At 48.9% G+C, this 13161-nt stretch overlaps 1 protein-coding gene across 1 annotated transcript in view; it reads left to right on the forward strand.

The window, feature by feature from the left end:
- Positions 1–13161, forward strand: part of Rfx4 (regulatory factor X4) — a 151209-nt gene that overhangs the window by 127773 nt on the left and 10275 nt on the right. The window contains exons 14-17 of the mRNA XM_005358245.2: positions 854–973; positions 1270–1431; positions 11163–11325; positions 12426–12564. Coding sequence (XP_005358302.1) covers positions 854–973; positions 1270–1431; positions 11163–11325; positions 12426–12564 — 584 coding nt within the window. The remainder of the gene's footprint in view (positions 1–853; positions 974–1269; positions 1432–11162; positions 11326–12425; positions 12565–13161) is intronic.

Consider the following 13161-nt stretch of genomic DNA (forward strand, 5'->3'; position numbering starts at 1 on the left):
CGTTGCATGTTTCCGTGGGTCTGCCCCTTACCTGAGTGGCTTTGCATATTTCCGTGACTCCTAAGGCCCATGCTCTCCCTTTGGGAGAAACTGCTATTTCCCTCCTGTGGCTGAGATGCAGATTAAACACAGTAACCTACACAGGCTGATACAATGTTGCCACACAGCCCTCACTCAATCTAACTCTGTTTCTTTTAACAGAATTAGGCAGGGTAGGCTGAACCACAGACATCACAATGTCGTCTGTGCAGGGTGGATTTAGACCTCGGAGACTGTTGAACCCAGACATTGGTACACGGGATGGTCTTTAACCATTCGCTTTCCTTTGTAATTATCTACACTCAAAATGAGGAGTACTCCTTGAAAGTCCCATTGCTTTCCCACCCGGTACCTTTTCAAAACAAGTCTCAAAAAGCATTTAGGGAAATAACTCTTGCAATTTTACTATTTTAATTCTGCTCCTGGGATTACATCAGGTCCACTGGTAGTGAACTAAAAGGCTCCTTCCCTGCCGTGCACGCTCTTAAAGGATCTGCCTCAGAAAGAGTGGAAATGAGTGTCAGTGCTGATGGACACTGAGCAGTGAGGAGTGTGGGGGCCAGGATGGGGCTGCCGGGAACTGGAGGAGCAGGCACCTTTGGAAGTGGCCCGGCATGTGCCATACGCATGGAGGGGTATGAAAGGGCCTGGCTGGGAAGATTGGCAAAGAACAGAGCGCTCTAGCCACAAGGGCGGAGATCCTGCAGGAAAGGAATGAGGTCCTGAGCATGCGCGTGCGGTCCCGTGCGGTCCGCCAGGTGGGGGAATGCACAGGTGGTCTGACTCCCTTCTCCATGTGATCTTTCCTCCCCAGGGTCTTTCCACCTAATTCACTTGATGTTTGACGACTACGTGCTCTATCTGCTAGAGTCTCTGCACTGCCAGGAGCGGGCCAATGAGCTCATGCAAGCCATGAAGGGAGAGGGGAGCACTGGTGAGCAGAACCTTGGGTGGGGATGTGGGGACTTGGCCATCTGCCGTAAACGCTCACTTCTGTCTTGTCTTGTCTCCTTAACTCCACACACTGGAGACGCCAGCTGTGGTGAGGGGGTCAGGTGCTGAGGAGCCCACACCATCTTCCTTGTGTGTGTGGAAACCGCTGATGGACTTGAGCAGGGAGTGAGCAGTGCCACGCAGATTAGATTAGAAAGCGTGTTTCAGTTCTGTGGTTTGTGAAGGCAGTCAGCCTTGACCTTGGGATCTAAGAATTTACCTTTTCTCCCCTTGTAGCCGAAGTCCAGGAAGAGATTATCTTGACCGAGGCTGCCCCACCCACTCCCTCACCAGTGACGTCATTTTCTCCAGAAAAATCTGCCACAGCTGTGGAGGTGCTGCCTCCATCCTCCCCCGCCAGCAACCCATCCCCCGAGTACACTGGCCTTAGCACAACAGGTAAGGGGAGCCCCCAAAGTACTGGGTGGCCGATAGATGCTGAAGGCAAGAGATTTCTGGAAAACGGTTTTCCTAAAAAGACAGAGGGATACCAAGACTTGGGAATCTTGGAATGTGTGGAAGACTGGTGGGTCTCAAATCACTCATTAGTACGTCTTCCACATGTCGCTGCCTCTGATGGGCAGATTGAACATATGGTAAATCTCTATTCCCCCAAGTAAGCCACTGGAATTATTAAAATGTTATGGGAGTATACAGGCATTCTTGAAAACCAGAAATGTGAGCCCAAACCTGAGCAATGTTTCTGGGAAGGTGAACAGGCGGGAGGCCATGTCAAGCCACAGCACAACTGAGTGAGGCAGCCGTTGTGAACAGAGCTGGTCCTGGGCCACACATGGGCCACCCTGAGTGTGACTTGTCAAGCTCACTACTGGAAGGCTGTTCTGATGAGCGACCCATAGCACAAGATACATGCTGTGTTCTCATGTGCCAAACCACGCCCGAGAATCACCCAAGCCTAGGTACCCACCCATGTCTAAAACAACTGAAAGAACCCCAAACAGATATTTGTATATCACTTTTCATAAAAGTATTGATAATAGTCAAAAGTGGAAAGGACGCATTGTGTCCTTTGCCTATTGAAAGGTGAATGGATAGAAGCATAGTATACTATGGAATATTTTTAGCCTTAATTTGAGAAGAAATGGCATTGTAGTATAACATTATAACCTGAATGAATCTTGAAGTCATTGTGCTAAGTGAGATGAATTAGGCATTAGAAGGACAAATGTCTGACTCCACTGTATGGGGGCCCTAAAGTCATCAAATTCATTGAGTAAAATAGAGGATAGAGGCAGGGGACAGGGAGACAGAAGGGCAGAGCTTCAGTTTGGGAAGATCAGAAACTCTGGGGATGGATTATGACGGTAGATGTACAACCCAACTGATGTACAAATGCACTGAGTTGAAAGGTGTAATTGATTTTAGGTTAAGGTGCTTTTAACACACACACATGCATGCACAGACACACACACATACATGTGCACACACACTTACATAACACACACACACATACCATAGCACTGCTGTCAATGGAAACAGCATTGCACAGTGGGAAGGGGGAATTAGATACTCATGAGAGTCAGAGATCTTCAAAGAAACAGCTGCTTAAAGAGAAATAAAATACAACTGAAAGAGAATTAAAAGAATGAGCTAAGAGATTCCCTGATAGCACAGTCAATGCAAAGAGATAATGTTGAGTATGTGGGCTCTGCTGAGAGGAAGAGCCAATCTGTTCAGGAATTACAGCCTGTTGTTATTCTGAGACAGCATCTTACTGTGCAGTCCTGCTGACCTGGAACTCCCTATGAATAAACCAGGCTAGCCTCAAATTTGTGGTGAGCCTACTGCCTTTGCCTCTGAGTGCTGGGAGTGCAGGCGTGTGCCCAGCCCAATGTTCACGCTTTAAGAAAGTGTTCCCAGAAAGAGCAGGTCATGGTGGCTCACCCATGTGACCTCAGAACTCAGGAGGCTGTAAGGCAAGAGGATTGCTAAGTGCTTGAAGCCATACTAGGCCTGGTGGGTGGGTGGGAGGGGCTACAGAGTGAGCTCTTAATTAAAAAATAGATCAATTAAAAAAGAGAGGAAAGGAAGGAAGGGAAGGGAGGAAGTGAGAAAGGGGAGAAAGACAGCCAACTCAGGAGGAAGGGAGGGAAGAGGAAGGTGGGAGAGAGAGAGAACACTAAGGAGATAAAACCTAGGATAACATGTCCTTCCTTTGAATCCTGAGGTGACTAAATGGGGCTGAGGGGTGGAAGTCATCTCTAAACCCACTGAATAAAATTAGAAAGATCTTACCAGCTCCAAAGAAAACAGATAATCACCAAAGGAGACCCAGACTGACATCAGACTTCTCATCAGCATCTGAGGCAGTATTTTTAGCATGCATCGGAAATCTTCAGCACAGAATCCTATTTCATAGGTTGTGTGTGAGAGAAGGGCAGTGCGAGTACATGTGTGCATACATGCATACGTGCATGCATACACACATGCATACACACATGCATACATGCACACATGCACACATGCATATACATACATACACGCAAACACACATACATGCATGCATACATACACATATGCATACACACATGCAGACACATACACACATACATACATGCATACATACACGCACTACATCATGCATGCATACATGCATGCACACATACATACGCACATACACGCATACATACATACATACATACATACATACATACATACATACATACATACAATCTATTTAAGGTGCCAAGTCCGATGCTGAGTGCTAGGTGTGGCCTTGCTACCAACAGGCCACACAGGGATGAGAGAAGTAAAGACAGGAATCATAGAAGACAGCGCAATCAAGGTGCGAACTAACACTGCAGGGCTGCCAAGGAAGGAAGTCTGTATTCCAGCAGAAACCCACTGCATGCATGTACACAGGGTTGACGGGGGATTCTGTCACAAGGAAAGCGTTTTAAATACAGCCATTTGGAAGTGCCCATTCTCCCAGTATCAGGTTCCCCCAGATTGCAGCAGGTCTTTAGACCCACAGGCCTGCAGCTTCTCACAGTTTAGCAGATGAGCTCATGGGAAGTGCCTGCAGACACTTGGAAACTCTGGAACCCCGCTGAACAAACCTCAGACAGGCAGTTGGGGCACTCCCTGGGAAGAGAACGAGTGAAGGTAAAACACAAACATTTCTGACAGCGCTGTTCACAGCTCTCTAGCACCCAGGGGTCCTTCCTGGTCGGAGTTTTCTATCATCATCCCTGGGTCTCCAGTGGGGCAACAAGCTGCCCTGAGCCACTTCCCTGAGCCATGCTCCTAACAGTTCTGCCATCACCAGGACAAACACAGAGTCGTGGCTGTCCTGTGTTCTGAAACACACAGGGAAGTTTTGCGTCCCAAACAGTGTGATCAGGGTGGTTGGGAAACAGGAGGGTGTGAGGGGCATCCAGGGAAACCTAACTTGAGCCTCTCAGAGTCACCCTGCCCGTGAGCCCGCCTGGCTTTCTTTGATTTGAAGGCCTCCAGGTAGGGGCAGGTGTGACATTCACCAAGGCCACAAGAATATCGTAAAAGAGTTGAGAGATTTCTGTGCAACGTGCTGCAGGTCATAAAAGTACCTTCTTGGAAGTATAAATGTGAAACAGGCTCTCCTCAGACATTGTAAGCTTTGAAGATTCTGGCACATTCCAGCTTTGTTCTCAGGTATCTCCAGAGGGCATTAAAAATGTCATCCTACATAAAAGTATCTATACTATTTTCCTCCAGTACCAAGTCTGGATCTATAGACCAGATCTTGATGTGCAATGGGCCATGGTCTTAGAAGAGACACACACATAATCTCCTAAGAAGCTGCATGGCTTCATGTGTATGCTATAAATGTAGCATTGGAGAGTTCTTAACTTTGGGGTCGTGTGCATACTTTCACTGAATAGTATTATAACTTAGAAAATGATTATATAAATCCAGTAAAACATACCCATTGTGCTCTTTAAAAAGGTAACTCAGTGTATGAGGTTAGTGCCAGGTAGTTTTATTAAATTGCTGTTTTATATTCCATCTACTTTCCAAAAAGCTAAAGACAAAAAATTGCATTTGTTTGTTTATGTGTATGTGTGAATTGTGTGCACTCACAGAGGTCAGATGGAAATGTGTGGTAGTTGATTTTATCCTCCTCCCACTTGAGTTTCAGGGATTAAATTCAGGTCATGGAGTTGAGCAGCCAGTCCCCTTCCCACTGAGCCATGTTGCCATTTCCTCTGAGGAGCCCAGAGTCAGGGCTGTGAGTGTAGCTTAGTTGGTAAGATGCTTTGTTTGACTGACGTTAATGAAGTCTGGGGTTCAGTTCCAAGTAGTGCATAAACTGCCAATGTCGGCACAGCTCTGTAATCACAGGACTCAAGGCAGAGGCCAGACCAGAAGTTCAGGTTTCATTGATCAACGATTATCAGGGTGAGTTAAGAGACACGGTCAGGCAGATCCCAGAGTCTCTTCACCAAGCCAGTGTCGTCTTCTGGATGGACACATGTTCGCTTTTCAGCAATGACCAGATCATAGCGTGTGTGCTCATGTAGCACAAGGTATCAGTTAGTGGTGTATAGCCTCGTGGCGGCCTTCGATGCACCAGGAAAACAGTTTCTCTACTTATTCATATCTGTGTCTAGTTCCATGTCCACACAGAGATGTATTTTATCTTAAAACTGTGCAATCATTTGTAAACAAGGTGGGAGTCGGGAGAGAAGGTCAAGGCCAGTGTCGAGTGCGTTTACTAAAGCCTGTGGACGTCTCATAAGTGGCTGGTATGGGAGTCCACACCAGCATTTCCACTGGGCAAAGCCCAGCCTATCGCCATCCACCCACCTGGATCTCTGTGGGCCTGCTGCCTCCCTCCTGGTCAGGCAAAGTTCAGAAAGTTTAACTCTAGGGGAGGGGGCTCTTTTCTGCCTCCGGGCATGGCAGGTGGTGCCTAATTGATCTGTCCATTTAACATGACATCGGGCTGCATTTCTTTAATGTCATTTGAAACAAAATGTTACACTCAGACTCTGTCTGGGCAGGCCACCGAAGGGCTCTAAAACCCCCATTTATGATGTCATGTTAAGTGTTCCCTCCTTTAGCAATGACAATAAAAGTTAACGATTAAGCTCATGTTTTCAGCTTCCCACCCAGGTTCCCTGCAACACAAAACCAGCCAACTCAATCACTGGGAAGTTAGGGCGCCCAGTGACACAGGGGAATTCCTCACAAGTGCCCTGACTATAGGACATCTGGCCGGCCCAGCTGGACTTTCTCCGCAGCAGTTGAGGATGTCCCAAAGATAACTGACCCTTCGACTTCCCCAGTGACAAAAGCCGCTTGTTCTTAGGAAGACTGGGATGCCTCAGCCCGGTGGCTCCCAATGATGGGCACTGGTGACTCATTGACAGTGGCCCCTCCATCACAGCCCCTTCCTCCTCACTGAAGGAACAGAACTAGGGGACGCGAACCAGGGCAGAAAGAAAGATTGTTTCCCACGCGCTGATTTCACTCCATCCATCACATCTTGACTTTGTTCATCTTTTATTCATTTGTTCGTGCAATAAATCAGGGTTCTGTGTTTAGTCTGTGCCCAGCCCTGGAGGTACAGAAGTGAAAACAAAGCAGATATGGCCGCTGCCCCTTGGTGGGTGAGAGTTAACACAGACGTGAAGTCCCAGGTAAATGTGTAACTCCAGATGGCTGTGAGAGGCAGGAGCAAAACAGCAGTATGTTGTGAACAAGTCTATGGAGCTCTGCCCAGCCGGTGCACAGAGAGTGCTTCTCTGAGGAGCTGGCATCTGTCAGTCACAAGGGCTCGACCACAGAGGAGCTGGGGAGGGGCATGTGGACATGTCAGAGGCAGAAGTAGCTTGGTGTAGTAAAGACTGGCTGTGGCATGGGAGTCAGGGAGCGTGCCAGGAGGTGAAGTCAGCATGTCTTCCTGGGAACTCATTTGTTGCCCCTGGGCACTTTGGTCAATCCAGTGTTGACCATGGAGCTATTAGTGCAGCAACTCAAACAGGCAAGGCCTCCCATGTCGGTGGGCATGCTCCTTAAACACAGCTCCCTCCCATGTCGGTGGGCACGCTCCTTAAACACAGCTAGCCCAAGGGCTGAGGCAGCCCAGAAGCATATGGATAGAGGTACAGGCAGATCTCTGTACATAATCCTTCTGTCTCGATCTTGGATGATATAATACAAGTTTGTTTAGTGTATCTCAGGAAACAAGTATCATTATCCAAGTAGAACTTTTGTAATTATAGTAATTAAAAACAAGCAAATTGTCTGTCGTGGCTGGAGAGATGGCTAGGGGTGAAGACGTTGGATGCTCTGGCAGAGGTTCTGGGTTTGGTCCCCAGCTCCCGCGTGACATTCTGTAACTTCAGTCCCTGTGCATGGAAATAGTGCACACACATACAGCAGGCAAAAATCCACCACAATTGATACAGCTCCTCAAATAAAAACCCTTGTGGTTTTGATAATTTTTTTTAAATATTTATTTATTATGTGTACAGCATTCCTTCCATGTGTGCCCGCAAGGCAGAAGGGGGTGCCAGGTCTCATTATAGATGGCTGTGAGCCACCATGTGGTTGCTGGGAATTGAACTCAAGAACTCTGGAAGAGCAGTCAGTGCTCTTAACCTCTGAGCCATCTCTCCAGCCCTGGTTTTGATAATTTAAGTTTGATCAGCTGCAGGTGACTGGCGGCGAATGTCTAGGGCATCGAGTTCCAGATTCTCCACACACTCACCAGAGCTTATTCCTGAGAAACTGCAAGCAAAGACTTAGGTCAGATTTTTCAGATGGGAGAAGAGGTCCGGTGATTCTGTATAGCTGGACAGTTGGAGAAAAGGCAGTTTACACAAGTGTTCGGTAGAATCTCACAACTTCTGGGCTGGGGATGTAATTCAGTGCTTACTTAACACGTGGATTCGACTCCCGGCAGTGCTGGAAAGCTCCTTACTTTCAGCAGGCTGCGTGACAGGAAGCAGCAGCATTGTCCCCTTTCCCTGCTGACCCATGGCTCTCCGGGGATCTGGGAGTGGGAAGCGGGTTGTTACATGCTACTTTATGTTGGGTGAAGATATTATTGACCACCTTTCTTTTCCGAGCACACTTTGTGCCTGTGCTTGCGACCCCATTCAAAACCCACACAACCTTGAGGGAAAGTGTCCTCCTGCGGCTGTGGAGAAAACGGTCCCTTATCGTGGTGTTGGCATTATAAAGTGTCCTCCTGCGGCTGTGGAGAGAATGGTCCCTTATCGTGGTGTTGGCATTATAAAGCAGCCATCATCTGCCCCTTGGGGGGGGGATCTTTATAAAATCCTTAATGTTCGGGAGCCCTACCACTACCCTCAGACCGTTAAACATATGGGGTTGTGTGCGTGGTGTGGGGCTGGAGGCTAAGGAAGGAAATATGGGAATCAGGCAACAGGGAAGCCCTGTTGTTTAACCAACAAATGACGAGCGTTTGGGCTGTGTCAGCTTGGCCTTTATTAGTGTCCCTTGAGCCCCAGCCTGTGCAGCGCTTCTCACTGGAGGTCCCCACCCAAGAGCTGGCGCTCAGGGGTTGCTGTCTCTGCTCCCCGGACAGAAACTGCTTCTCACCCAAGCCAGTAGGTGTTAATCTGCTTAAGGCTGCCTGAGTGGATGCATTAGATGCTGGCACTTGGCCATTTAGAGGTTTTGTTCCCTAGACCGAGGGGGCCTGTTTTCCCAGGAGTTCCAGCTCTCTGTTTGATAACTGCCGTTCCTTGTAGCATTGGCTCCTTCAACAACAGATTCAATGGAATCAAAGTTTACTGCACACCTGTGCCTCGGCAGGCCTGATGCTGGGGAGGAAGACCTGGATTAACAGTTGCTGTGCACCAGGGGCTCAGACAAAGCCCCCTCTGCTGCATTCCCTCTGCCTTCCTGACTGCCCCTCTCTGAATAGCCACTGCCTTTGCCCACTGCCTGGGGTACTGGGGCTTGAAGGGCTAAGCGCTTGCTTGTTGTGACTGGCTCCTTATTCTCTCAGACTTCTCACTCCCTCTCATTACAGCTCTCCTAGTAAATCTGTTTACGTTTTTATGAATTCTTTTCACAAAAGCAAAATGCATTTATTATAGAAAACACAAACTAAAACCAAAAATTTAAAAATGATCAGCTTGCTCACCCAGAAGCAGCACATTTTAATAATAAAAAAGGAAACACGTAAAATTTTAAGAGTGTAATAATCTCGTGAAAGTGATGCTTTTGTTATCTGTGCATGGGTACGTAATCGAGTGCTCACGAGTACACCCAGGTGCATTTGTGCATTCTTGCACATGCCGGGGCCAGAGGTAGCTTCCTCTGTCACGCTCTACCTTGTTTGTAAGAAAGGTCTCTGTGAACCTGGAGCACCCTCCTGTCCTCACCTCCCTGGGGTCACAAGCACAGCCGCTCCCAGCATTTTACATCCATTCTAAAGATCTGAACTCCGGTCCTCCCACTTGTGCAGCAAGCGCTTTGCCAGTGGAGCCTCTCCTCACCCCTAAGGAAGGGCTCAGGCTCGGAGAAGGGAGGCACATCTAATCCAGTCACTGAGGTGCAGCTCATCTCCGGAGTCTTCTCTCTGATCTTGGCACAGCTCTTAGGAGCAATTTCTAATTTAAGGATGTTTGTGAAGCACTTAGCCCACAGCCTTGCTGTGGTAGATGCTCAACAGAACAGACCTCCTTGTCATGCTCTTGAAGTAAATCTTTGCCACTTTATTAAAAACGGTATTATCTGCATTCCGAGTTTGCAGATTTACATAAGTTCTTAGTGCCAAGCACTTTCAGTAATAAAACAATACATTTACAGTAGGGTTTCCTTCCCTCCTTCCTCCCAGCTCCTCCTTGCCAGGTCTGTGCCCTATGACAAAACTCAAGTCCACCTGCTCTGCCCCCTCTTGCCACCCTTCCCTGTGCTATCAGCAAAGCTTTGGGGCAAGGGCAGGCTGAATTCTAATGTGCAAACTCTTTGTCTTCCTGTAAGAGTTTTAAGGTAGAAATGGGCTTCTGCAGACAATACAGGATTTTGCTTTATCTTCTTTAAAATTTATTTTTAATCTTACTTTATGTGGATGGGTGTTTTGCTTGTCTGCGTGTGTATGCAGCACATGATCCCCTGGTAGCATGTAGACCAGAAGAGGGAGATGGCTCTCCTGGGACTGAAGTCACTGATGGTTGTGCGTGGTCATGTGACCTTTTGGGAGAGCAGACTGAAAGGGTAGTCGCGACCTCAGAGCCATTTCTCCAGCCCCTTAAAAGCAGCAGCTCTCCAGCTCTCTGTGTACCCAAAAAAGAACACCGAATCCTGTTCCTTACACCTTGTGAAATGATTTTATTTCTGCTCTCAACATTTTAAAATTTATCAGAAATTAAGTTGTCTAATGAGGTTACTGCTTTTAGCAAGCTTTTAAATTGTTCTTACAAAAATTCTAACCGTCGTATAAAATGTGCCTCTAGAGGACCTTTGTCAGCCTCCCCTCCGGCCCAGGTCCTCAGCAGTTTCAGGCACTAAGGCAACAGGTAGAGTTAGTGGTGGGCATGGGATGGGCTGCAGTCGAGTGAGCTGCTTACATTGCTTAAAGTAGTCCGAGTTGAACATGGAAAGCTAATTTGTGATGCCTGCCTGGGCCACGCTGTGCCAGGCCTTGTATTCTTTTTCTTCCTCTCTTCTGGTCTTTCCTGTCCCTCTTCTTCCTCTTTACTGAGTGTATCTGGACAGTCAGGCACTATCCTAGGTGGCAGGTTGGACAAACTGACACATGCCTAGCCTCACGGAATTTGCACTCTGGTGGGGGGGGGCATCCATCAAACCTCACACCTTCAAATCTCGTACCTTCCAGAATGGGGAACTGAAGATTGAAGTAGGGACCACAGACGCCCACAATGCACTGGGGCCCCAGCTAGCCTGGAGTTAGCAGGCAGCTTCTCTGGATTCATCTCTGAAGACTGAGTGGGTAGTGAGGGAAGAGTATGGATGCTGGGCAGCAGAAGCAGTGTGGGCACAGAAAATAATTCTGCGGCTAGACCAGGGGCTGCAGGGGAGCTGAACCTGGGGGTGCCTTGTAACGAACGATTTTGGCTTTCAGCTTAGGAGCAGTGGGAAGCCACAACCGTTAGTGACCAGTGCCATGCAATCTGTCTCCGTAGGAGCAATGCAGTCATACACGTGGTCACTAACATATACAGTGACAACAGCCGCTGGGTCCCCAGCTGAGAACTCGCAACAGCTGCCCTGTATGAGGAGCGCCCACATGCCTTCCTCCTCTGTGACACACAGGATACCAGTCTACTCCCACAGAGAGGAGCACGGGTAGGTGACCTGCTGGCATTTCACTTCAGAAGGATTCAGATCAGAGTACAGTTTAGCCCGTGTTGCATGCAGACCCGGGTGGGGGTGCTGCCGGGATACGTGGCCTGCACGTCTGTTCAGAAGCCTTACCTGAACTCGGGCTGCCCTTGGCCTCGTGATCTGCCTGTCAGGAGACAGCGACTATGCCTCGCTTCCCAAGCAGAGGCTCAAAACCATTCTTAGCATTGAGAAGGACCACACAGTGCTGGGGCCTCACCTGCAGCTGCTCACAGGCCAGAGAAGCCACAAAGTGGCTGCAGCGCAGGGGCATCTCAGGCAACTCCCACACAGGTGGTCCAGCAGAAGATAGAGGGCTTGAAGGTGTGCACAGGCCTATAGGTCAGTGTGTCCCCACGGCTTAGAGCCCCGGGATCTCCACGGGGCAGTCATTATTCCCCGAGATATTTCCCTACATCATCACAATGTGCTCTTAGAATTGTATTTCACACCCTTTTTTCAACCTACAAGGATGATAGAATAAAGACTCACGTGGCCACAGGTTCAGTTCTTTGCCAGGACATGTTAGAATATGCAGTCACGGTAGTAGTGGCCGTGTGCTTGTGTGACCCCGCATGCACGTGGCGTGACTGTCACGAGTGGTTCCAGTATAACCCTGTGTGTCGTTTCACAGATGTGAGAAACAGGACCATGAATAAGTCCCGATCACAGTGCGAGACTGAGCAGAGCCTGGCTCAGCACCAGGGTCTCTGACCTGCTTTTTCTCGCCATCAAGTTCCCCAGGTTCTTCACCTCCACTGCCCAGTGGAAGTTCAAGGAATGCAGAGACACAAAGTCCAAAGCAATTTTTTTCTCCCCGTTTGACTTCAGGGTGTGCAATGGGCTTTTGACGCAAGGGAGGAGAGGTTTCCCCCAGAGCCAGGTTCCATCCCCTGGCGTGCAAGCTTGTCAAGAGTGCTGAGGGGAAAGCAAAGCCAACCTGGGGTTTCAGAGTCGCCACAGCAGGGCCAACCGGTGGTGGGGGGACGAGGTTGATTTTCTCAAAGTGTCAGGCTGACTGTTCTCTGCTGTGACTCACATCCATTGTGCTTGCTGCTTTTCAGGTACACGGGAAGCTATAACTACGGGAGCTATGGTAACCAGCATCCTCACCCAATGCAGAGCCAGTATCCAGCCCTGCCTCACGACACGGCCATCTCTGGGCCGCTCCACTACTCCCCTTACCACAGGAGCTCTGCACAGGTGAGTGTAGGGGCAGAGGTCTTGCTGGCTATGCTCGGTGCCCAATCAAGTCAACTAAACTCAGCTAATGAGGCCAATGTGTGTGCCCGCTGCCGGTCCTCAAGGGCAGCCAGCTCAACGCCCTCAAGTGATGCTCATGATCACGTCATTTCCCTACGCATCACATCGCTTAATTGTTCTCCTGAGTTCTTGACTCTCCTTGACCTCTCTGACGCCGGGATCCAGCTCGCTGTTTGTGCTGGTCCTCTCTAGGCTCCCACCTCACAGTGGTCTGTGTCTGCTTCCCCATAGCTACCCTCATGGCATCCGTCGGATCTCTGCATCATGAGAGCTGGTCTCTTGGTTTTCTGGGTGTGTTCAGATTTGACCTACATGGCATCTTAACCTGAAGCATCCTGGAAATGGACCCTCTTGATTACTCCCACCCATCACAGCCTAGCAAACTGAGCCCCCCACGGCCAGCCTGGGGTGGTAGGAAGTTGAGGAAGTAGCTAGATTGCCACTGTTGGGTATTCCAGTTACATTAGACACCCTCTGCATTGTCCCAAGCATGGCTGATCACCAAGTCCATCCAGTTCTGAGTTTTTGCTGTTGGGT

The sequence above is a fragment of the Microtus ochrogaster genome, chromosome 24, assembly GCF_000317375.1.
Source record: "Microtus ochrogaster isolate Prairie Vole_2 chromosome 24, MicOch1.0, whole genome shotgun sequence".
Taxonomy (NCBI): domain Eukaryota; kingdom Metazoa; phylum Chordata; class Mammalia; order Rodentia; family Cricetidae; genus Microtus; species Microtus ochrogaster.